Raw genomic sequence first — 27,173 nt, forward strand, 5'->3', positions numbered from 1 at the left:
GCAACCCTCTTTTTCGTCTGGGTTTAAATAATGCATAATTCCTACTACACTGATGTCACTGTCCAAATCGGCTTTCTTAATTCAATATACGCACCTGAAACTGAAATTGTGTTTACATTGCTGCTTATTTACCAATAATATCTTAAAAACTGGAGTAAACGCAGAAATGTATAGACATAGCAGTCGAAGGTCATTACGGTGTCATTTGTGGCATGTGCCATATTTCGACTTTGATTTTGTATGAGGTGCATTGTCTATATGTATAGAACGTCATTGCTTCACACCAATATTAAACAATTTTGATTTAGGAACCTACTAACATTCGTTTTCAAGTAAAACTTTACTAGCAGAGATATAGATCTGATCCGAAATAAATGTTTTATTATTATTATTATTTGAGGTATAATTATTTAATTTACAGTCAAATCCGAAAATGAGGAATTGTGAATAGTCCCAATCTTGTTGATATCACAAATTGAATTTTTGAGATATTCTTATTCTCATTTAAATCGGGCCCGATACTTGTTTGAATAAATCTGGATATTACTTACGTCCGATTTGTATATATTTAAAGATATACATGATCTCCTCATAATTTATTTGTTACTGTGCTGCTAACCTAATTTACAGACCTTAAATAGCGAACATTAATAATTAAAGTTTTGAATATTGATACATCGACTCATGCTCACACCTATCGATAAGGCACATTACGGTGTACTATTGTTTTTTTTTGTTATGAATGACTGGATTCAACAAATGTCAGCTAGAAATAGATGACATTGACAATCGATTTCTTGCCAAGTTGCCACTTGTCCAATGCTCATTGCTCACTTGTCACAAAATATTGTAATCATTTCTTGTGTGTTTTGTAAATTAACTAGCATATAAGTTTATATTTTGTATTACGGACTGAAAGTAAAACATGATTGTGCCTACTTAATTTGTTAACTATACTGCTTAAAGAGTCGCAATAGTTAGCATATATGCTACGTGACTAAAAGAATAAGAAGGCATTATAAAGTAAATAATCTTTAATGGATAACTCACAACCCAAGGTAAAATTAATATTTTAGAAAATCTATCTATTATTTTAAGTTATAGTTTTTTTTACTATGATGTATCAAATATAAAGTAAACAATAAATTTTCAGAATGTACCAGAAGAGAAAAGAAGTCCTTTTGATGATCTAAGTAGAGAAGAACTTATATCAAAATGCAAGGGGCTCCTCATTTTAGCCCAAAAAGCCAAGCAAGCTAAGTCAGGTGTGCTATTATTACTACAGTGGACTCTCAGTAATATGACAGATGCTTTGCAAGGTGGTGTCAGACAAAAAAATTTAGCTACTAATCCCTTGTTATCTAGATGTTTTTGGAAAGGAATATCTTATTTTCTGACTAATTACATGCATACTAATAAAAATATTAAGATCTTGTATGTGTATATATGCTCTCTATGTACTATGTTTAAGATATTTCTTTTTGGAAGTGTACCTGCAATTAGGGTTACCAGATTTAAAAAAATTAAAAGCCCGGCAAAAAGGCCTGATTTCATTTGAAAAATCCTGAGATTTTTTATAATTAAAGAATATAAAAAAAAAAATATTAACATTTTTATACAATGCAACACTAACTGTGTCTTCAGTTCGAGCTATACTTTAAATTCATATATTTTGAATTTACACATGAGGAACATTATAAATCAATAATTTCATGAGATTTGCAATATCCAGCCACAATCCTGAGAAGAGACCAAAAATCATGAGTTCCCAGGAGAAATCTGGAGATATCCTGTAACCCTACCTGCAATCAGTCTTGAAATTTAATTAGATATGGTGTCAGTTCTCACATGCATATTGTTCTTCCTAACAGCTGAAGCAAAACCTGTCCTGTGTACTCTCTGGAGTCAAGTGGTCATCAAAGCACTTCAAGTGTTTATTGTAACTGATATCTAGAGGACTGACACTACAGCATTGGAGTTGCAATACAGCTCTGATGCTTGATCAAAATAACATAAGGTCTATTATGAAATTCAGTCAAAATCCTCAATGTTTTAATTTTGTTTATATAATACAGTAGAACCATTATAAGTCTAACATTAAGGGAGACTCCAAAACTTTCAGTAATAAAGTTTTCGACTTACAGAGAATTTTGACTTAGGCGGATTTTGATTCAACATAAGTTGAGACTCATTCTTATAAGTTTTTCAACAACAAATGACTTGCTTGGCTAAAGTTCAAATAAAAAGAAAAATAATAAAATGGTGTTTGATTTTACTATTTTTGATTTAACATGTGACACCACGCAAGCAAACATGTGTTAACATGAGTTGAAAATTCATGATAATTCTATTCATTGTATACTCCTTAATTGCTTTCTAAGAAACAAATTTTTTTAAAGTCTGTAACTTATTTTTCATTGAACTGAACTAAATAAGTGTCAAATAATGGAGTTGTAAAATATAACATTGCTATGTTCAAGATACAGAAGAAAAAATGGAATTTTTCCAGTTCTGGAGGGAAAATATTTACCAAAGTGGCTTGGAGAGACTCACTGTTTCTTTCAAATAATAGAGGGTTGTGATTTTGAGTAATGGAAGTTTTGGTATAAGAATGGAAAGGAACAAAACATTTTTTCGAGATTCGGAGATTTTTAAGTTCGACTTAACAAGGTTCTGCTGTACATAAGTCACAGCATGCTTAAGCACAAATTGTCCAAGATTTATATATTATTGTGAATTGGTAGGTTTGTCAGATTAAAAGGGATGACCAATTTACAAGGGCCAGATTTCCGTGGGTCTTGTATTATTTAATTGAGTTTCTTGCTACTTCTTCTCATTAGCTCAACCCTTTACGAAGTAGTGGTAGATTCAAAAAGATTTTTTTTTTTACATTCATAAGTGTCATTTCCGTGACCTACTTGTATAAACTTGATTTTGATTTGATTTGATTTAATTGGATTATGTTATAAACAATATTAAGTAATATTATTCAAACACATATGTTCTTTACTGACTCAGTGTTTCTGTGTAAATAACATGACTAACATTTCTTAATCTTATTTCCTAATATATAAAGAAAATATGGTGATAATAATGTTACATTTATTACAGATTATCAGAATGAGCTTGATAAACAGAAAAGTCAGTTAGAAATAGCTGAAAATGAAAAAGTTGCCTTTCAAAATAATATTAAAACATTGCAAGAGCTTGTGGATTCACTTACAGAACAAAAACTGACATACATAACTGAGTTGGACTCAGCTGAAAATAAAACAAAAGTGTTTAAAGAAAAAATCATTAAATTGGAAGAAGAAGTTTCAAATTTGAAAAAGGCTTCTGACAAACGGGAAGAAATATTTGTTTCCACTACACAAAAGGTCTCAGATCAGGATAATGAAATCATATCATTAAAAAGACAAAAAAACAGATTAATTGAAGAGAATGAACAACTCATAAACCAATTGACAGAGCTTGAACTGAGAGCAGCTGAGTTCAATGATATTGGACTGAAGCAACGCGAACAATTGGAATTGCTGGAACAGAAAATACCAAATGGTAATTCTTACTAAGGATTATATTAAAAAAGTGTTGGTGGCGCAAAAATTAGAAACATAGCCTGCAGATGTTTACTAAAAATTAATTTATCCTAAAGGTTTTCATTGTAATACATCTATTTATGACTTTCTTGCCATTTATTCAAACACAAAGTAAAATAAACTTGATTCAGATTAGGCTTAGACTATGCGCTTTTGAATAGTCGCTATAAATATTTCTTTTAAATTTCTGAATTTACCATATGTTTGGTAAAAGTTGAGCTCGTGAGTAGAGAGTATTTTACAATGACTGTAATATACAAAACAAATTAGTTTGTAATGTGCTGCATCCAATATATGAATTGTGTTTAAATAATATAAAATATTTCATAAAAAGTAATAAAGAATAAACTGTATAAATATAAAGTATTGAATATTGGATGCATTAACCTTAAGATATTGAATTAATTGTTTGTGTACGGATGCTACTTGAATGTGATGATCGTTATTACTGTCATAATTAGTAATTGCATCCAACAAATACGATGAATTAATAACTATAACGAGTCGATCTGGCATCCCAAGCTGCACCCATTCACAAGTTGACACATGGATTTTTAGTGTTCTGGTATTTCTTTTTAATAGAGGATAGTTCTACCAATGTTAGAATTATTATGAAATTTGAATTACTAATGTCTTTGAATGTCTAATGAATATAATAATATGTATAAATATAATTTAAACTTTTTATATAAAATTAAAGTCGAGCAGCTATTTTTACATAGTTAAAATTCCTAGTTAAATCTGGGATTATATAACTAATATGTATTATGTAGCATTAATACAGGCATGCGAATAATTAAATATTAATTATAAAGTGTTCGTAATATATATCTATTAAATTATTAAAACTTTCGTAAGTCATTATTAACTTTATTTAAAACAGCTTATATTTTGAAACTTGTCAGCACCCACAACAACAATTCTGATATCCCTTATCTTTTTAACCTTAATGTATAAACAACTGAGTTCTGTGGTAGGAAACATACAAATTGCAGCTCACTTAAACAATAACATCCTCTTTTTTGAAGTTAGTTTAAATTTAAGTTGACTTGATTTTTACATTATATTTTGAATTATGAATTGATTATTAATTTTATAAAGTTACTTGTTTTTTTTTTATTCAGGCTTCTAACTTCTTACATACTGGATTTTTTTTGGACTCTTTCAGAAAATATTTGCAAAGACAATATTGATAAGGCGTATAGTAAAGTCAAAGAACTTGAAAATAATTTAGAAGAAGCAACAAAAAAAATCATCAATTATGAGCAGAATTATAATGATAATATTACAAAAATTGATGAACTTAAACACCTTTATGAAAATGAAAAATCTAAAAAAGAGAAAACGAATGCAAAATTGCGAATTTATAAAGAAAAAATATTGAAATGTGCTGCATGTATAAACCAACTAAAAAATTCAAGGCTTATACTAACTAATACAATTAAGGATTATTCTGAAATTATACCTAAATGGCAGACTGAGATTATTAAAGCTTCTAAAATATTTGATAATCAAATGAAAGAATTAAATGAGGAAAATGTATCATTAAAAAGTAAAATTTCTACACTCGAGAATGAATTGCATCAAATTCAGTTAGAAAGCAAAGATATTCAAAGCAGTCGGTGTAACATATTGGAAAGAGATATTGCAAATTTACAAACAAAGCTTGCAGATTCAGAATCCCATGTATCAAAGTTGACAAGTGACATTTCTGAACTTAATGGTGCTTATGCAAATCTAAGAGATGTAACATTGATTGGAAAAACCCAAGAAATACATGCTTTGGAACAGGATTTAAATATTAAAATTGTAGAGATCAACCATTTATCAAAAGAAATTCTTGACTTAAAGACATCTATACAACAATTAAAAAATGAAAATGATAGATTAAACCAAGAAAAGGCAAATGATGCGAAATTGAAGTTACAAATTAACTGTTTAGAAAATGAAAAAGACATGTTATTGAAAGAAAAATTACTTTGTAAAGAAAATATTCTTGAATTAGAAAATAAAAATAGAATCATATCCGAGCAGAGTGAAGCCAAGATAGAGTCTTTAAAACTTGAGTTAGATAATTTAATCCAGGAAAATTCAGAACTTAAAAAGGAATCGAAAGAAAAAGATGATGTAAAAGAGCTTCAAAATGAAATTTCTTTATTACAAAAAGAAAATGAAAAGTTACTAATTGTAAATGGAATATTGAAGGAGGAAGTTGAAACACTTAAAATGTCTTTAGAACAACCAAAAGATGAATCTGAAAATACTTATTGCTTAAATGAATCTTTACAAGCTGATATTATACAATTAGAGACAAAGCTAACAGCATATAAACAAGAGAATGCTTCTCTGTTGGCTGAGTTAAAAGAATCACATACTAAATTAATGGAATATGATAACATAGTATCTGAATATGAAGACGCTAAGTCAAAATTGCAAGGTTACAGAACAGAAAACAATGAGCTTTTGAGTGAGATGAAAGAAATAAATCAAGTCATAAAAGAAAGGGGTGAAGCTATATCTAAGTTAGAAAAAGCGGTAAGTGAGATGGAAAATCTCATTGAAACTTTAGAGAAAGATAGAAGTATAGTGAAAGACGAAAATGAAAAATTATTGAAGAAGGTGACATTACTAGAAACAAATATCAAAACTGCTGAAATGAATCAAAATAAAAACAATGATGACAATGAAAAAGTTGTAAAAGAGAGAGACAATTTAGTGAAAACATTAAGAGAGAAAGAATTACTAATAGCCAGTCTCAGAGAAGATTTGGAAAAGTTAAGGCAAAGCACTTCTAATGGTAATTTTTTAAATTTTCCTTTATACAATTAATAACATACTTTTTATTTGATATTTATTTTTGTATTTACTTATTCATTTATTGATATTGGTTTACCAACACAGGCTTTACATGTTAATACTTAAAATTATATTTAAAATAATGTGTAATAAATCGTATTCCTGTAATTACATGCAAACACATCGCGCATAATAATACAAATACCTGCATAACAATAGGGAATTGAAGTCTTGAAAGAAAAACTACAATAATTGCCAATTCGTTTAATTAAAATAATATTACAAGTATATTTTACAGATCAGTGTCAGGTTTTTGTTAAATTCTGCTACTGTATCTACAAAAATATAGCTAGTTTGTTCGAAATAATTTGAGTTTTGTATTGTGACAACAGCCTATTTCAGTGGGGAATTATGTTCGATGTTTAAAATAGAATGTAGACTGTTATGTTTGACTAACATACCTGTATTTTTATAGTCGGATATTATATTTTGTTTTATTTCTTAATAACTTTCATCATTGTAGCCGGAACACATCCACTGCTGGACAAAAGTCTCCCCTAAAGATCGCCATGGCGATCAGTCCTGCGCAGCCCTTATCCAACCTTTATCGGCGATCTTAACCAGATCGTCGGTCCATCTTGTGGGGGGCCTACCAACACTACGTCTTCCGGTACGTGGTCGCCAGTCGCGCACTTTACTGCCCCAATGGCCATCTCTCCGTCGAGCTATGCGCCCTGCCCACTGCCACTTAAGTTTCGCAACCATTTGGGCTTTGTCGGTGACTTTGGTTCTCCGAAGGATCTGCTAATTTCTGATTCGATGTCGGAGGGAAACTCCGAGCATAGCCCTCTCTCCATTGCCCTATGAGCAACAATGAGCTTCTTCATAACGCCCATAGTTACCGACCAAATCTGCGTTCAGTATGTCAAATAAATAACTTTTATGTGTATTCAATTTTTACCATCTTAATGAGACAACTGCTGTTGCTGCTATTTTTGGTAATATCTATTAATACATATATTTTTTGTGTTTTGGTTGAAATATCTAATATATTTATGAGAAATGTTAACGAACACTGACAGGTCATTTCTGTTAACTCCATACACTATATTTTTAACCAGAGCCTTTAAGTTGAATTATAATAAACTAGTACATATTGCAAGTATTCTAGTTTCCTTGTCCATCAACACAATCAAATATAACTTTATTAATATTTGTTCGAACTCTTCCTTCACATCGAAATCATATCATCTTAACCTTTTACCACGGTAATAGTATTATCGTAAGTAAGAACTTCTCGGAAATCGTCTGTTTTAAAATATTTGTCTTTGATATGCATAATATTATATTGTGTCTCATTTTTTACCTTAATAAATTAATGATTTCTTGTTATGAATCTATTTTTAAATATAGTTACTTATTTTTTAACCAACATTAATATAAATTAGTAACTAAGAAGATTATATAAAATGTGCTATACTGTCATTTCATATTGTTTTTAACGATATCTTCCCATTTTAGTAATGGAACTCCCAAATGATGATATGTCTACGTCAACAATTTCTAGAGCGGAGGAACATTCTCGAATGAGAGATTTGGATGAAACGTTTGAGGACAAGTACATATTAAAATTTTATAGGTTTTTATTTGACAATAGTAACTATGTAACATTTATTTTATTTATTTGATGCAGGTACTCAAAACTACGATTATTTGCTGTGAAGTTAAAGAAAAAATTAACTGAAGCAACTACTCAGTTGCAAAATGTAGAGCAAGAAAATAATAAACTTAAAAAACTTCTTGATGACAGCTTAACAGAAAAATCAGCTAAAGATGAGGTGGACAGCTTTAATAAGAAAGAAAAAGAAAAAGATATAGATATAAAAAAACTTGAAAATGAACTTAGAAATGTAACGGATAATCTTGAAAAGCTTCAGGGTAATCAAATACATCATTTAAACATTATGCATTGAAATATTTTTCTTAAGCATGCTGTAGGTTATAATATAAATTTGGTAATTAATTAAGGCAATAATATTTTTTTATTTATAGCTGAACTTGCTGCCAAAAATCAGGAGCTGGCGACAGAAATAAATTCAAATAAATCTACAAAAGAGCAGCTGGAGAAAGCTTTGCGTGATGTTAAGAAGAAGAACGTGCTTAGCTTGGAAATGGAAGATTATGAAAGATCAATGAAGGAATTGACATCTAAAATGGAAGAAAATAAAAAGAAAATTATACAGGTTTTTAATTCGTTATTTTTTAATTGAGTAATTTATTTAAAAATTTTTACTTCACATAACATTAGAAGCCAAAAACTATTTTTCTTACTCTTGTGGAAAATGGGCTTAATTTAGGTTACAAGAACAGCATACTTAATTAAGTATATAAGTTTTATTTTGAAAAAAACCTTACTTAATCCTGCGGCGCAGCGACACAAAGTGGAGCTTGGCTTCCGACACAGGATCTCGTATCCTCCACTTAATTCGGTCCTGTGGGATATCGTGCCAATTTATGACTCATCTCGCACAGGTCAGCGTTCACCCGGCCTTTTCACCTGTACTTAGGGCGACCTACAGCTGGGCGTCGGGCTTCTATAAATCCCGAGCACGCTTTCTCATTCCAAAATCCTCACCCATTCGTTCTACGCGGCCTTGGGGTTGGAAAAAACCTTAACATATTAACTTAAAGTATTAAGATTATAATATTAGCATCATTTAGATTAATTTAAAATAATTCCCACTACAGTTGAAATATTGAATTTATATAGCAAATTGATGGTAACAATTTATTTAAATTATATATGTTTTATGATCTAGATGGAATCAACTATTGACACTCAAGAGAGCACAATTACAACAATGAAAACTCAAATCAAGCTACTAGAAGAGCAAATAAAAACAGAAGAGACACAGAATAGGTTGTTAAAGGAGGAACTGCATAATGCTATTCAAGATAGCAAAGAAAAAGACAGTGTAATTAATGCAAAAAAGGATATTATTTCAAAACTAATGTTAGATCTTGAAGATGAAAAGCGAAAGAACGAGGAAGCAGATGTAGAAATGACTACATTACTCGGTGAGAAAGAAAAGATTATTATGAAATTTGGTGAGGAAAAAATTGAATTGAATAATAAAATTAAGAAGGCAGAGTACAAATGTGCGGACCTTGAGGAAAAAATGAGGGTGATGAATATGGAATTAGCTGATTTACAGACTGAATATACAAGCTATAAGGTATTTTATTAACTTTTGTTTCATAAAACTCTTTTAGTAGCCGTAGTAGTAGTTAGTTACTTTTATTTCACTCACTTCTATAATTTTTTGCAAACATTCGCAAATTGAATTTTTTTTTAACATTTTTTGTACATTCAATGTGTGAGTTTATTATCGCCGGACCTCTCACATCTTTAGCGATTCAGCAAAGATTAGTTAGGATAACGTCAAAATAGAACTGTTAGAACTACCTCGCAATTCTTTGATGAATAAATAAATGAAAATTCTTTATTGTAGTAAAAAATTATGTAATAATTTGTAAAGTAAAGTTGTAAATATTTGGTTTATTGTACATAAGATATAGTTTATTTATGCACAATTAGGCGATACAGCATATATAAATATAAAATTTCTGCAGCACCATTTGGTGTCATATTTCCATTTTAATAAATGGCACTTAAATATAAGTAAAAAAGTAGGAAATAAAAATGTCTTGAATATTTTATAATATAAAATATGATAAAACTAATTTCCCCGGGAGACGGGAGCTAATTGAGAAGACCATGTTCCATTTGCTAACAACATATTCGTCCGTATGTATGTCACAGAACTATTCCTAAACGACTCCACGAATCTTTAAGTAATTTTGTGGGTGTGATTAAGGTAATCCGAAAAAGGGATGGCCCTGCGATCTATTTTGAATAACTTTTATTTTTATATCCTGACAAACATTCCTGAAATAGTTTAATATATTGCCAAAACCCTAATTCATCAAGAAGGCTGCGCACGAGGCACTACGGCTAAGTAGAGGAAACTTACGCATTCTAACCATGACGCTAACGGGACACTGAAGATTAAACAAAAACCTCTCAATCTTAGGTCTCAGAGATTGCAGAGCGTGTAGATTCTGTAGACGAATCCCCGTTACACATTCTCTCTGAATGTGGTCCTTTAATGCGTAAACGTGGCATCTCTTTGGGAAGTCCAATTCTTCAACCACTTGAGATACGTCAGCTCACTGCAAAAGATATAAGATTCATGAAAAAAATCAGTCTTCGCAGTGAGCTATAGTTAACAGTGGCTATAATATATATCACATTGGTCGCAATGAAACAGCTATATACTAAAGCCACATTACAAACCATAGTCATCTACAGATATTGCGTGAGGTGAATGCAGTCATAATACGTAGGTCACACTAAAAGTTTTGCGTAACTTAAAAAAACAACATATTATAACCAAAATATTATGTTTATTGCTTTTCAAAATACTCTCCTTTACATTTTAAACATTTTTTCATGCGATCGAACCTTTTTTAAAACAGGAGCACCACAGATCTGAAGGCATGTTTTCTACGTACTGATTGGAAGCAATCACTGCCTCTTCGGAATTGGTAAAAGTGAAAAATCTCATCAAATCTTTGATTTTTGAGGAAAATACAGAAATCACTGGTCGGGGCTATGTGCAGGATGGGTGACGAGTTGTACTTTTTCTTAAGCTAAAAATGACTTAGTTTTGTTGGCCGTGTGTGAAGAAGCGTTGTCATGATGTCTGCTACAACGCGGCTTTTTGGTCATCTTTCGTGAACTTTTTTTATCACCCTGGTAGAATACCACTCGGCATTAACACTCTTTTGATCATCAAGTGGAATTCTGCAGATGGGACCCGTAGCTGAGAAAAAAATTGCGATCATATTTTTACCAACGTTTCTCGCCTGTCTCACTTTTGTTGGCCTGTTCTCATTTTCAAACACCCATTCACAAGATTCCTGTTTTTTCTCAATGTCATAAACAGCATCTGTGGGCACCATTCTACGCGAGACCGCTTCTGCTTCGCTGTCAGTTCATGAAGGATCCAAAGACAACAAAGTTTCCGAACTTTCAATTCTTCGTGTAAAATTTTCTTAATTTGGCTCATACCAATCCCCAATAGTCCTCGAATTGTCTCATAGGTAATCCGCTGGTTTTCTTCAATTTGCCGCTTTCAAAAGTATTTTGAAGACGAGCGTCACATTCATCAGCACCACTCATCTCGCGCGCCTACAGTGTAGTCTTGTGTCAAAGTTGTCGATTACCGTGTCATCGCGTTAATACTAAAGTTGTGAACCCGTGTTATTTTTTTTTTTAATTTTAATAATGACTGATCCGAGTCTATCAGGTTCCGTTAAAAAAACGATTTTTTATACATCGCTAAGCACGAGAAATGACGAAAAATGTTTTAGACATGTGTGTTGAAGTAAAGTAGAACACAAGGTTGAAATGATGAAAAAATTAATACAATTTTTTTTCATCTTTAGTGTGAAATGGCAAAGTTAAAGAATTGTTTAATTAAGTTTATCGACACCATCATGATTAAAGTCATCACTTATAATTATGGTCACATCACTATCGTATTCCTGAACTCTGCATTCAACTTGCGCGTTATCTGTACTTTTTTCTTTTTTTTTCAAATAATTTAAACAGAGTTCGCGCAAGGCAGCGCAGTCGCAGCCGCTAGAACCCCTAGATTTATAATATTATGTGAAATATAATATTTCCTTAATAGGTGAGGGCCCAGGCTGTCTTGAGACAAAATCAAACATTCGACCACAGTCAAGAAGAACAATTGAAGGAAGAATCAGCTGCCCTCAAAGTGCAGATTGAAAGCCTGAGTCAAAAATTCAACTCTGTGCAGTAAGTATTTATTATGATATTATTTCTACAATATCTTTATATGTGTCATTAATCAAAGCGAAATGAAGTTACTCCAAATTTACCACTTTTTTCTTTATGTTACCTTTGTCCCTACAGAATTACATGGCAGGGGGAAGTTATTTTAAACTTGTAGTTACTTTACATCGCGTTTATCAATAATAAGACAGTAAATGTCCTACTTCCATATCAAATTTCAATAAATTACAGCTATTTGTTGTAAAGAAAATTCCTGCCGCTTAATTCCATCGTTATAATACACGTCACAAACTCTAATGTCATTTTCACCACCTTGATGTGTGGCGTTCCTCGACGGTGCGGTTTTAAGGCTGCGTTTCCACGAGGGACATGTAATATACTAGGGTATCGACAAACAAAGCTTGCGAGAAAGAACATGTAAGGACATAACAAGAACATCACCTATTACCAATCAAAAGCCCCATTTCAAATTGACAATTGCCTGTTTATGTAACGCAGACGTTAATTTGACAAGGCACCGTTCTGTTTATAATTAACTAGTCGTTCCCCCACGCTTCGCTGGGCGAATTGGACGTAATTCCAGAAAAAAAAATTCCAAACCACAATCATGTCGAAATTGAATTAAGAACACAAAACTGGTCACATGATTCATATTAACGGACTGACAAAAAATGGCAGCCTTACTGTCACTCTTTAAATGACATCATGACTTAGTAGCCCAACCCACCCAGTATGGAACACACTAATACTTATTAAACTTTAAAATTAATTCAATTTTATTCATCTTATTACAAAAACAATAAAAAAATTAAGAAGCCAAAAACCACCTAGGATAAATTTCGCATCGAATGGTGGTAGTTTCATGTCGATACGATCAGTGGTATAGGCGTGATTGAGCCTCAAACAAAGACCATTCTCATTATATATATAGATTTCACAGATTCAAAATATACATTTCGAATTTATAGAGAGAAATACACGGAGCAAACCGCAGAGTTGGAAGCGACCCGAAAACGTGCCGCCGAAGCGAGTGCCGAAGCGAGCCGAGCGCAACAACGAACGAACCGACTGCAAGCGGATCTAACTCGGCTGTCGCAACAACTGGAGTCGGAGAGAACACAGCATAAATTACAAGTACGCACACACATACATTGGCTTCTTAAACTCTGGAACCATCTTTTGCACGCCTTTATACGCCTACATGTTATGTGATACGCCTGCCTTAGCCGATCTGGGGGCCTACCATGAAGTCTTATTGCGATTCAATTGACAACCTAAAATAAACTGCTTCGCTATTTCGTACCACGACGTGATTAGAGCTATCTAATTTAGGTTGACGTCAAATCAACTGATTAAATCGCAATGATGTCAATTGAATGTCAAAAATTATGTCAATTGAATCGCAAACTGATTTAGTTCGCTCATTAATTATTCGTACCATGAGGTAATATTTCTACCCAAACTGGATAGCTTATGTGTCAAAGTGAGCGGTTCGAAAAAAGTTGCTACAACCTTAGAGGAAAGTGAATCGTATTGTTAATAACTTTTAAAAAATAGTGAAAACAAACAGAAAATGAAAATTTATTATGAAAGATAAGATGAGAATACTTTATTGGACTTTGTTGTAAAACCAAATACTGAAAATAAATACCGAAAATGAAAATAATAAAGACGAGGCAGTAAGGGCCCTTAAGGCCCCTAAGGGAACAGGCTATAGCCTGTTCGCAATAACGAATTAAAAAATAAATGTACTCTGTGCTCCTGTCAAATCAAACATCAATGGAGGTGCGTTCATAACTCGTTATTTTTACGAAAACTACTAAGCAAACATTTAATTTGTAATTAAAAGAACTATATTTATTAATATTACTACTAGCTGACCCGACAGACGTTGTTCTGTAGATAATAAAAAAGATACTGTTTTATAGGAATTTGCCAATAATATTTCAAAACATCAAGAATTATTTCGTAAAATATGCTCCCTGTTGTTATAATGAAATTGTTTCACAGCAGAACTGTCAAACTGTGCGTCACTAAATTATCTCTTAGAAAATATGTCTATACAAAACAAATATTGAAAATAAAAATAATTATGGCTCCCGAATCGAAATAAAAACCATCCTATCTCCCAAGTTGGACTAACCTGCAATCCATGAAGTAATCCCCATTAAAATCCGTTCACTAGTTAAAAGAACTATATTTATTAATATTACTACTAGCTGACCCGACAGACGTTGTTCTGTAGATAATAAAAAAGATACTGTTTTATAGGAATTTGCCAATAATATTTCAAAACATCAAGAATTATTTCGTAAAATATGCTCCCTGTTGTTATAATGAAATTGTTTCACAGCAGAACTGTCAAACTGTGCGTCACTAAATTATCTCTTAGAAAATATGTCTATACAAAACAAATATTGAAAATAAAAATAATTATGGCTCCCGAATCGAAATAAAAACCATCCTATCTCCCAAGTTGGACTAACCTGCAATCCATGAAGTAATCCCCATTAAAATCCGTTCACTAGTTTAGGAGACCATCGCAGATAAACAACGTGACACGTAGTTTATATATAATAGTGGCTGACCCTACAGACGTTGTTCTGTACATAGTAATAAACAAAATATTGTTTTCTATGAGTTTGTCAATAATTTTTCATAACATCAAGTTTATTCTTAACGTATGCTCCTTGTTGTTATAATGAAAGTGTTTCACAGCAGAACTGTCAAACCGTGCGTCAATAAATTCTCTCGCAGAAAATATGTCCATACCAAACAAATATTGGAAATAAAAATAATTATGGGTCCCAAATCGAAATAAAAAGTATCCTATCTCTCAAGTTGGACTTAACTGCACACCATGAAGTAATCCCCATTAAAATCCGTTCATTAGTTTAGGAGTCCATCGCGGACAAACAACGTGTCACATAATTTATATATATTAAGATTATTTAATAACAATGACGTTCTATACATAATATAGACAATGCACCTCATTTAAAATCAAAGTCGAAATATGGCACATGCCACAAATGAATGATTTTTTTTTTATTATATTGTTCAAAACAAAAGTATTACGTTATTCAAAAGAATTGTTAAAAAACGTTTGGTTGTTAAAGGTTACTATAACATAAATGACTTTCTTAAATCCCACAGGATGGAGCCCTCAGGCTATTAAATAATAAGTTTAACTGTGCAGTGTTACTTTGTAAATGTTACTTTAATTGTAAAACATATTTTTGATGAAAAAAAAAGCCCGCTGAGTTTGTTGCGCCCATTCTTCTCAGGCCTGAGGCTCTCATTTTGGAATGGGTGGTAATTTTTTTTGACTTTCAATAAGTGATGTCACATCCTATTTTGAATAAAAATATTTGAATTTGAATTTACAAAAAAGGGCTTAATGGTTTATAATTTGACGCAATAAAACACAATTTTAAAATGTATTTTTAATATTTTCTACGCAAAAATACCGCTAAAATCATATCATTGTAGGTTTCGAAACGCAACGCATGTGGTTCGAGTAAGAGAGACTAACTTATGCAACGACTGTAGAGCGTCATCTCTGTCCTGCACCGTGAACCACAGACAAATTTATTTCGTTCATTCTTTTTAAGCGATCCAAACGGCATTCAGTAAAAGGCACTTATGAACATGATAATATTTAATAAAATCCCTGATCGTCTCTATGTAAAGCGATACTCTACCTCACTCACCAGTGGGAGGCTCATTTGCACAGGAAGCCGGCTAGATTATGGGTACCACAACGGCGCCTATTTCTGCGATGTAGCAGTATTGTGTAAACATTACTGTGTTCCGGTCTGAAGGGCGTCTAGCTAGTGAAATTACTGGGCAAATGAGACTTAACATCTTATGTCTCAAGGTCACGAGGGCAGTTGTAGTGCGGCTCAGAATTAATGGGTTTTCAAGAATCTTGAGCGGCACTGCATTGTAATGGGCAGGGCGTATCAATTACCATTAGAACGTCCTGCTCGTCTCGTCTCTTATTGTCATAAAAAAATCCATCTTAATGAAAAGAGTTCTTCATATATGTTTTCAGGTTTCCACGCTAACACAATGCTACAAGTCACAAATTAACGATTTAGAGATGAAACTTCAGAAGGAAACAGAGGCACTTCACAAACGGATCGCTGTGTTACAAGAGAGTGCAGCGAACGTTTCCGTACAGGAGCTGATTCGAGACAAATACATGTTGCCCGTGATACCGAAAGATGACGCCAGTGACGGTGACTTGGAAATCAATGTGTCTATGATCCCGAGGGAGGATGCAGAGGTAAGGAATATTCAAATTTCATTTCGAAGTGAAATAAACTTTATTCAATTAGGCTAATCGCTTTTGAATCGTCACTATAAATATTTCTTTTAAAATACTGAATCTACCATTCGTTCGGAAAAAGGAGAGCTCGTGAGAGGAAAGAAATAAACTCAACGGCCACTCTTTTCAATCAAATAGAGTATTTTACAATGGCTGTAATAGTAAACTAGTTTGTAAGGTTCTGCATCCAATATATGAATCATGTTTAAATAGTAATAAAGAATAAACTGTATAAATATAAATTATCGTATATTGGATGCATCAACCTTTAGAGCCTGAATTCATTGTTTGTGTAAGGATGCTTCGAGAACATGATGGTCGTGATTACTGTCATAATTAGTTATTGCATCCATCAAATACAATGATTTATTAACACCACAAGCAACACCCTATCACAGGTTGACGTACTTTTCTCTTACCGTTCCGAAGACTACAGATAAGACGTCTGTACGTGAGCTGTATATCATAAACGAACTCCTTAAATTATAAAACGAGTGTACCGGTGACCGTGGAAGGCGGCAGCGAGAGAAAAAAAAAGCAGACTTATTTTCACACCACTTCAGGGTCAATCCGTTACCAGCACGTGCTACATGTATGCCTAATTTAACAAAGACCGATGTAACTGACAATGTAAATCTTACTGCTGATGACGTGGCTACAGTAGTACTTTAAATGAAAGGGGGGAAATCTCCAGGAATAGACGGCTTAAGTTAATATGCGGTTAAAAAGATTAGACAATGAACTGACATAGATACCGAGCTCAAAAACTGACGTTTGCGACATTCGTAAATATTTTTATTGGTTTCTTCGTCCATTATTAGGATAGGCAATGGGTTCAATACAGCCGTATTCGTTGTTTAATAATTAATTGTAAAAGCCATCGTTGCAAGATTTTTACAATATTGTTCTTTCTACAAACGTAGAATAGCACGATAATAAATAATTTTAAGAATTTTTGCTTTGTTAGGCCAAAGAAGTATAACTTCTTGCCTGCATACATAAATAAGTACACACACACTTTTTTTTATAATGAACAGACCAAAATCTGTCGGGTTAGCTGGTAATTGATAACAGACATAATTGAGGCAAGCGAATTGTAGTGTTTACTAATTCAATTTTGTAACTCAAGGGCTCGGAGTCAGCCCCGTCACCGCCGCTGTCTAAGTCCTTCTTATCCGGTGCCAGTCGCCGGTCGCCTGTTCCTCTGGAGAGGCTCCTGGAAGAGGGAGTACCCGAAGACGACTCGCTCGACACCTCCTCTCTCGCTCTCACTTCCGACCAGGAGATCGCGGAGTTAAAGCGGAAACTACTAGCACAGCAGCAACGGTAAGAATGACTTTTAAACGAATGAAAATAAGGGACGAGACGAGCAGGATGTTCAGCTGTTGGTAATTGATACGCCCTACCCATTACAATGCAGTGCCGCTCAGGATTCTGAAAAAAACCCAAAAATTCTGAGCGGCACTATAATTGTGCTCGTCACCTTGTGACATAAGATGTTAAGTCTCATTTGCCCAGTAATTTCACTAGCTACGGCGCCCTTCAGACCAAGACACAGTAATGTTTACACATTACTGCCTCACGGCAGAAATAGGCGCCATTGGTACCCATAATCTAGCCGGCATCCTGTGCAAAGGAGCATCCCACTGGTAAATATATGTATATTTGGCGCTTCTTTTAAGACTTACCCTGATGCTACTGTGGCGCCACCCTAAATTAATGCATTTTGACGGACACTCTTTATATCTACCCTCCATAACCTAAGTGAATAAATGATTTTTCTTTCTTTCTTTCAGTGTGAAGCACGTGACCGTCCTGCTGTCAGAGTCTGAGCGGGAGTGCGCACGGATGGCTCAGTTGAGCGAGCTACTCAAGGCAGAGTTGCGGAGGGTGCGGGGTTCATCGCAGACCGCACACAACACTGAGTACATGAAAAACGTAACTCTCAAGGTTTGTACTCTCAAACGGCCTTACAAAAAGACCTTAATATAGTCCTAAAGTATGTGTAGACTTCCTTAATTGTTTAGATTTACAAGAGCGACATCTCAAGTCAATTTCCTAATATGCAAATATTGGGGTTAAGCAGGTTATCAACTGTAAAGTAGATCCTGTAGATGAAGCTACAACCTGAGAGTTGAACGAAGCGTACAAGATTTTATGACGATACGTCACTCGAACGGTTAGCTCAGTTGGAAGAGCACTGGAACGGATCGCCAGAGGTCGTGGGTTCGAGCCCCGCATCGTCCATATAATTTTGTCTTCAAATTTTATTTGTGTATTAATCCTAGAAGTGAGTGTTATTACTTTAAAAACATAACATATTTTACAAGAGCGACATCTCAAGTAAATTTCCTAATATGCAAATATTGGGGTTGAGCAGGTTATCAACTGTAAAGTATATCCTGTAGATGAAGCTACAGCCTGAGAGTTGAACAAAGCATACAAGATTTTATGACGATACGTCACTCGAACGGTTAGCTCAGTTGGCTGAGCACTGGCACGGAACGTCAGAGGTCGTGGGTTCGAGTCCCGCATCGTTCATAAAATTTTATTTGTGTATGTAGACTTCTTCTTAATGTTTGTACCTAATGGTTGTGATGTATAATGTTATGTAGTAGGTATTATGAGTATGTAGTAACTTGTCCATGGTTTTTTGTGTAATACGTTTTCTTTTGAGACAAAATAAAATAATTGTATTTGAAATTCACCTGGTACAAAGTTATACCAGAGAATAAACCAAGAATATGAAACATTTTTACAAATAGACATTCTGCTTATGATTGGTTCGTTCAGACGTATAACGTTTCCCGCGTTTATTTCCAAGGCTGCTTGACATTCGGAAAGCTTCAGAATTGTCATTGTATTGACGTTGTTTTTAGCGATTATTTTTATGACAATAAGGAATGAGAAAAGCAGGTAGTTCAGCTGATGGTAATTGATACGCCCTGCCCATTACAATGGAGTGCCGCTCAGTATTCTTGGGAAACGCAATAAAAAAAAACTACGTTTAAAAAAACCGACTTCGAAAACTGAAAAGTATTAAATAACTAAAACTTTAATTTAATACACCTCTTATGCAAAACTTTACCTTTAATATTAATAAAATACTATTCTTTGTATGTGCTAGATACCTATTGATAGATTTTATTATGTCATCCAGATAGACAATTTTTTTCATAAAAACGCTCATAAAATGAAAACTACTGGGCCAAACTATATAAATTTATAGGGCTAATTGGCATCTATTACGAATTGAACAAAAGAAGAATTACGTAAATCGGATCATAAATCTCAGAGGAATCGGTGTACATACATAAAAAAAATACCGATCGAATTGATAACCTCCTCCTTTTTGAAGTCGGTTAAAAATTCGGAGCGACACCACAATTTCGCTCGCCACCTTGAGACAAGATGTTAAGTCTCATTTGCTCAGTAATTTCACTAGGTACGGCGCCCTTCACACCGAAACACAATAATGCTTACACATTACTGCTTCACGGCAGAAATAAGCGCCGTTGTGTTACCCATAATCTAGCCGGCATCCTGTGCAAAGGAGCCTCTCTCTTGAAATGTCGTTCTTGCAAATCTAAATTTTTTAGAGTTGACTAAGACACGATGAAATTTTGGTCGATGCGTCGTCCATGCAGGACTCGATCCCGAAGTGTGTGATATCACATACAAAAACAACAAACTATTTAAATAACTTGAACACGGTCCAATAGTTGTAGAACACGTACAGAAATGTATTATTATATTATACGGCGCCTATTTCTGCCGTGAAGCAGTAATGTGTAAGCATTACTGTGATTCGGTCTGAAGGGCGCCGTAGCTAGTGAAATTACTGGGCAAATGAGACTTAACATCTTATGTCTCAAGGTGACGAGCGCCGTTGTAGTGCCGTTCAGATTTTTTGGGGTTTCCTGAGCGGCACTGCATTGTAATGGGCAGGGCGTATCAATTACCATCAGCTGAACGTCCTGCTCGTCTCGTCCCTTATTTTCATATACAAAAAAATCGTACAGAAATGTATTATTATTCCGAACGAAATAAGGGTGATCGATATTATAATCCGTGATATAAAAAGTAATTCTTATTAAATGTTTCGCAGTTCTTGACGTTACCGCCGGGTGATGAGAGAAGTCGCCTAGTTCCAGTTTTGCAGAAAATTCTCTCTCTATCCTCTGAAGAGACGCAGAAAATTAACTCACTTGCAAAAGGTACGTACTGTTATTTAGCAGGTTACAGGTACTTATAAGTGAATAAAAATGTAGGTTAATAGCGCGATCTGAAGTACAAGTAATTGTATGGCCGCAAGAGTCCCTAATTCTCGCGATCAGGAATGATTTATGTACATTTAAGGCCGGCAACGCTCCTGTGATTCCTCTGGTGTTGCAAGAGAATGAGGGCGGCGGTGATCACTTAACACCAGGTGACCCGTACGCTCGTTTGTCCTCCTTTTTCATAGCAAAAATGTACATATCATTTCTATTTTCTACAGAGAAAAATGTAGATGGAGATATCCAACATTTATGCCTCCACCATGCATCGATTACATGACACGTTGTTTGTCCGCGATGGACTCCTAAACGAATGAACGGATTTAAATGGGGATTACTTTATGGAGTGCAGTTTGGTCCAACTTGAGAGATAGGATAGTTTTTATTTCGATTTGGGACCCATAACTATTTTTATTTTCAATATTTGTTTTGTACGGACATATTTTCTGTGAGAGAATTTATTGACGCACGGTTTGACAGTTCTGCTGTGAAACAATTTCATTACAACAACAAGGAGCATACGTTAAGAAAAAACTTGACGTTATGAAAAATTATTGACAAACTCATAGAAAACAATATTTTGTTTATTACTATGTACAGAACAACGTCTGTAGGGTCAGCTAGTTGTAATATATAGTATATCAAATAAGGACCTAACGCTATACTATGCTGCTTGGCATTCACATTACTCAACTCTTTATAGTATATGGCAAGCCCAGTTGACCGCGATCTTTGAAGAATGTGCACACAATCGACACAATACTGGATAGTCTTGAAAACTCATCGAGCGATGATGATAATGTGGAATTTGACGCTATCTTCTCATTCATGTTACAAAGCCATTCTAAAACCTATTTGGACATATGAAATTCAGCTCTGGGGATCGGCAAACACAAGTAACATTGAAATACTGGAGAGGTTCCAAAGCAAAACTATCAGAAACATGCTTAATATTCCTTGGCATGTTAACAACAAACTGATGTACGCAGACACAAAACTGGAAACCATTAAGCAAGAAATAGAAAAGAACAGTAAGAGCTACCAGTTTAGACTTAACAGTCATAGAAACAAACTTGCTTTTCAACTTCAGGGTCCTGGCAGCATTAAATTCACCAGGCTGAAGCGCCACTGTATTCAGGGACTAGCAGCAAGATTTGTGGACAAGAATTGAGAGACTTCTCACCGGAAAACCCTCTTCTAAACACAACGCCAAAATACAATCATTTTCAGACAGCTTAATGGATCATTGTTGAAAGACAGATTGCCAAGACGCAGAATACAAAAAGAAAACAAAAATGTTACGAAAGAAGAAAAAAGAACACACCATGAATTAAATGATATAAAGTTGAGAGGAGAACGTTGTGATTTGAAACTTTTTGAAGATGGAAGAAAGAGGAACAGGGCTGCGCGTGATATAGCACAGCATGAACTCAGTACACACTCAATTTTATTGCGTACTAGCCGATACCCGCGACTTCGTCAGTACTTGTGAAAATCTTTATTTCTTAACAAAACTTAAGATTTATCGTTCATAAAAATTTTGATTTCAAATTTTAATCGAGCTAAAATTAATTTTATATGTTACCTGCTGTGAAAGTTGGAAAGGTATACAAAATCTAATTAGTTATTCATTTTAAACTATTCTTACAATTTGATTTCTGAGAGACGGGGGACACATCAAATAAAAACAAGATTGTTGTTTATATTTAATTCCGAGCATCTTCATAATTCACCTTTTAAACCTTCCCTGGACTGCCACAAATAATTCAAGACCAAAATTAGCCAAATCGGTCCAGCCGTTCTCGAGTTATAGCGAGACTAACGAACAGCAATTCATTTATATATATATATATATATATATATATACTAGCTGACCCGACAGACGTTGTTCTGTAGGTATATAATAAATAAAATAATGTTTTTATATGAATTTGTCAATAATATATCATTACATCAAAAATTACTTCGTAAAAAATTCACCCTGCTGTCGTAATGAAATTGTTTCACAGCAGAACTGTCAAACCGTGCGTAAATAAATTCTCTCATAGAAATTATGTGTGGACACATCAAAGGAAAAACAAATTTATTGTTTTTATTTAATTTAGCAGCATTTTCCTATTTATTCAAATTTTCCTTTTAAACCTTCCCTGGACTGCCACAAATAATTCAAGACCAAAATTAGCGAAACCGTTCTCGAGTTATAGCGAGACTAACGAACAGCAATTCATTTATATATATATATAAATGAATTGTATATATATATACAAATATATATATATATCTATATATATATATATATATATATATAAAGATATAGATAGTAAGCCAATAATATATCGTACAGTGAGTACGTGTCCATAATAATGTATGGTGCGCGATATATTTGTGCTATATGCTGCTTTAAGATATTATTGAAAATTTTCACGCCCATCCAGAAGGAATATTTAAGAAAATTAATAGATGCAGTTTATGTAACAATTACTACAATTAGACAATGATTCTGAATATATTGGCAATGAAAATTTTCGAATTAAAAAAGCTTGATGCAGATTATTTTAAATTTTTTTTAAATAAAAATGCAATGCAGGCTGATTTTTAATAATAGCTACCTAATTATCTGTATTAATAGTCTCCATAATTATGTATATAAAAAGCAGAAATGTGTTTCGTCGCAACAGCTGACAGCATTAGAAACAAGTAACATTGAACCTTATTACGTAGGTACTGTACTTTAGATTAAAGTGCTGGCTAAAAAGTCTTAAAAAGAACTTTCTTTTTACTACAGAACTCGATAAAATACCAATACTTACGATTCAGTTATAGGGAGCTCTAAGGTACACTTACGTATTCGGAGATGGTCTGGTTACATCCTGTATACGTGGGTAACACTGAAAATGTTTAGAACTGGCCAGTTACAAACATTGCTAATGAAAACTTTTTTTTGAATTTCAATTTTAGAACTCTTTGGTAACCTAATGTAGTATATTGCATTCATTTGTTGTTGTGAATTGGCGGCAAATCTAAAACTCTTGTTACACGTGAAAATGAACCTAATGCGAGAAAATTTTCGGTCAATGATTTATTATGACTTGTGGGCTTACTCAACAACAAAGCTATGATAGGCTGCGATTAGCATCTTCTTAATGAAGCCCCATTTCGTGCCAATATTTACAATTGGTTTAACGAGTTTAAGCGTGGACGATGGCAATGGCAATCTCAATGATGATCCGCGTGAGGGACGTCCTTTAACAGCGACTACTGAAGATAACATCAGTGCTGTGCAACGCATGATAGAGGAAGATAAGAGAGTGACCTATCAGCAGATACGGGCAAGACTAGGCATTGGTATGAGTCAACTTCAAAAAATATTACACGAACATTTAGGCGTCAGGAAGCTTTGCACCAGATGGATTCCCCATACTTTAACCGACGACTAGAAACACCTTCGCATGGACTGGTGTCGCCAAATGTTAGATAAATTCAACGGCGGTGACTCAAATGCTGTATTTGACATCGTCACAGGTGAAAGCTCGATATATTGCTACGAACCCGAAACCAAAAGACAAACAGCTCAGTGGGTGTTTCCTTTGGAGGATCGGCCATTTAAGGTAAAGAAAGGAAGTAGTCAAAGAAAGAAGATGATTGCCTCATTCTTTGGACGGAAAAGTCATTTCACGACAGTTGTGCTAGAAGATGGAAGGACAGTTACTGCAGACTGGTATGTCAATCGCTGTTTGCCTGTTGTCTTGGAAAAAATTCGACAGCAGCGCCTTCGAAGAAGGATCCTCCTTCACCACGAAAATGCTTCAGCGCACTCCGCAAAACGGACTGTTGAATTTTGACTATGGCAGATGTCGAGATAATGAGTCATCCGCCATACAGTCCTTACTTGGCGCCCTGCGTCTTTTATTTATTCCCAAGAACTAGAGATAAAATTCGAGGTAATCGCTTTACGAGCCCTGAATATGAAAGCGCACGAAAATGCCATCGAAGAGACCCCTGAGGAAGAATGGGCCCACTGCTATTCTCAGTGATTCCATCGAATGCGACGATGTGTAGAGAGCAATGGAGATTACCTCGAAAAACAATAAAAGTATTGCCAACTTTCTACATTAAGCCGTTTTTCATTTTCTAAACATTTTCAGTGTTACCGAGGTATTATCTATACAGGGTGTAACCAGACAACCTCTGAGCTATTGACACTTTATCGAGAAAGTTCTGTAGTTGCAGATTTTTTTTTATCAAAGTTTATTGTAACGCAATGTACAGTAACTACGTAATAAGGGTCAATATCACTTGTACAACGTTTCTCATGCTGTCAGCTGTTGAGACGAATATAGATACCTAGACAGCTATGATTAAAAAACGGACAGCATTGCATTTTTATTGTAAATAAATTAAAAATCTGCAACATATACTTTTTTATTTTGGAAATTTTCAGTGACAATACATTCAGAATCAATTGCCCCCACTTTTATGAGTAGTTTTAGAAACACCCTGTGTATAATGTCGGAGTGTCAGTTGTGTCTCATAGTTGTAGCATCCCATGTTTTATGCCGTGTCTATTCATAAAATGTAATCGTAAATATCTTTATTATTGCGAAACTAAAGTGGCAGTGGGCAGGGAACATAGATCGAAGAACAGTTGAGACAGTAAAGTTCTGGAATGTAGACCACGTACCGAAAGATGTAGTTAGAGCAGTGGAAATCTTCCGGTTGATGATGATGAATCGTTCTTTATTTACAGGTTTGGATCCAAATCCCAGCAAAGGTTGGGGAAGCTACTTGCCGTGGCCAGGTGGAAAATAAATTTTTATTTAATAAGTTTTACTTCACAAAACCAGTTGTGGGGTCAAAGTCAACGGGCGCCTTCACAAACTTGCTTTCTTATGGTGCGTACAGATTGGTGAAATGTATTATGCAATGAACGAATTCGCCGTACACATCGCTGTAATGTATCATGAAAGTTAACATCTATCACATTGTAACAATTTCTCATAGTTTGGACGCGCACGCTACGAGCATTACAAACCGCGCGCGGAGCGACCCGTGAGTGGTCGGTTTTCCGAACGCACAATAGGGCGCGTACGCGGCTGTATGGCGGAAACATGTACGATGGACAGTGGCGGATTAACCCTTAATCAAATTAAGCAATTGCCTAGGGTATCACATCTAAGGGGGCACTGGAAGAAGCACAAAAAAAATCCGTCCTTAGGGCATCACGTCTGACTCTCACGTCACCAAAAACCACACCAAAAATAACAGAAATTCAACAGTTTCATTTATATTAATCAAATAAATTATGTTTTGGTTTTTATTGTTGTCGCACCTACTCCACTTCTAAAGTACGTTACATCTCATCTTACTTTACAAAAAGCCAATGTTTTTAGATGGTAAACGTTTAAACGATTCTAGTTGACATACGGATTGTGGGGCCCACAGGCATGGATTCCTTAGGGCATCAAGTAGTCTTAATCCGTCTCTAACGATGGAGGTTCGTAGTGATTGTGTTGTATGAGAGTGGTATGTTGTTGCAGCGAACATGCAATGAAAGATAGAATGATACATTTCATATTACGTTTCACCAGTGTGTACGCACCTTTAGTATGATTATTATGTAAACGTTTTAAATAGTAATGTATCTGTGATGTAATGCGGTTATTGGGTAGAAATTAATTATTAGCTATTGTTAAAATGTCATTCCGGCAATCTTGTAATTACTAATGATTGTTAATTGCATTTTATTCATTCATTGCATCCATTTGTTTATTGCGAAATTTTAATTATACTGAGAAACAATTTTACGATATAATTATTTTTTGATGAGTACTTAATGTCTATTGATTATGTAATAATATTTTTTTAAGAAGACAATAATAGAATAACCGGCATCGAAACTGGTTCATGTATTTTTTTTTAAATATAAATCTATACTCTCAGCCCTATTAACGAAAAAAGATATTTTGAAAAATATATGTTGTAAAATTACTTTAATTATTTTACTTTACAATTTATATTTAGATTAGGGATGCTAATGCAAGTCCCGGAAGCTTTATCCCAGCAAAAATAACAAATAAAATGGAAATTATAATATGTATATTACTGTTGTTTTTACTTAATGAATTAGGAAACACTTGGAGAGGCCAATACAACATTTAAATAAAAAATATGAAAATTGTCAAAAATTGAAGTGAAAAATTGAAATTGAAGTGAAGAAGGAGTGGTTATTTTTAATTGGGTAATTTAAAAATACAAGCCACCTCATATCAGTAGTCATATGACATACT

General features: G+C 34.0%; 1 protein-coding gene across 2 annotated transcripts; it reads left to right on the top strand.

Moving 5' to 3' along the window:
- Window positions 1-838: 838 nt before the first annotated feature.
- Window positions 839-26,985, top strand: LOC126971194 (GRIP and coiled-coil domain-containing protein 2-like). 2 transcript variants are annotated; one of them, XM_050817357.1, is made up of 15 exons: window positions 839-1,058; window positions 1,154-1,319; window positions 3,112-3,555; window positions 4,765-6,393; window positions 7,914-8,010; window positions 8,086-8,330; window positions 8,445-8,635; window positions 9,212-9,628; window positions 12,152-12,279; window positions 13,245-13,410; window positions 16,334-16,567; window positions 17,739-17,935; window positions 18,406-18,559; window positions 20,718-20,826; window positions 25,634-26,985. In XM_050817357.1, exons 1-15 carry the CDS (start codon window positions 1,038-1,040, stop codon window positions 25,693-25,695), a joined length of 4,260 nt encoding a protein of 1,419 aa, XP_050673314.1. In that variant the 5' UTR covers window positions 839-1,037; the 3' UTR covers window positions 25,696-26,985. The 2 variants fall into 2 exon arrangements, with proteins under 2 accessions (XP_050673314.1, XP_050673315.1); XM_050817358.1 differs by having other exon boundaries at window positions 1,154-1,265.
- Window positions 26,986-27,173: the final 188 nt, after the last annotated feature.

This window comes from Leptidea sinapis, chromosome 23 (genome assembly GCF_905404315.1).
Source record: "Leptidea sinapis chromosome 23, ilLepSina1.1, whole genome shotgun sequence".
In the NCBI taxonomy this organism is placed as follows: domain Eukaryota; kingdom Metazoa; phylum Arthropoda; class Insecta; order Lepidoptera; family Pieridae; genus Leptidea; species Leptidea sinapis.

Coding starts and splice junctions, on each gene's coding strand:
- LOC126971194 (XM_050817357.1), top strand. CDS start 1,038: ATGGATAACTCACAACCCAAG. Junction 16,568..17,738: donor TCCCGAGGGAGGATGCAGAG/GTAAGGAATATT, acceptor TTGTAACTCAAG/GGCTCGGAGTCAGCCCCGTC. Junction 18,560..20,717: donor TGAAAAACGTAACTCTCAAG/GTTTGTACTCTC, acceptor AATGTTTCGCAG/TTCTTGACGTTACCGCCGGG.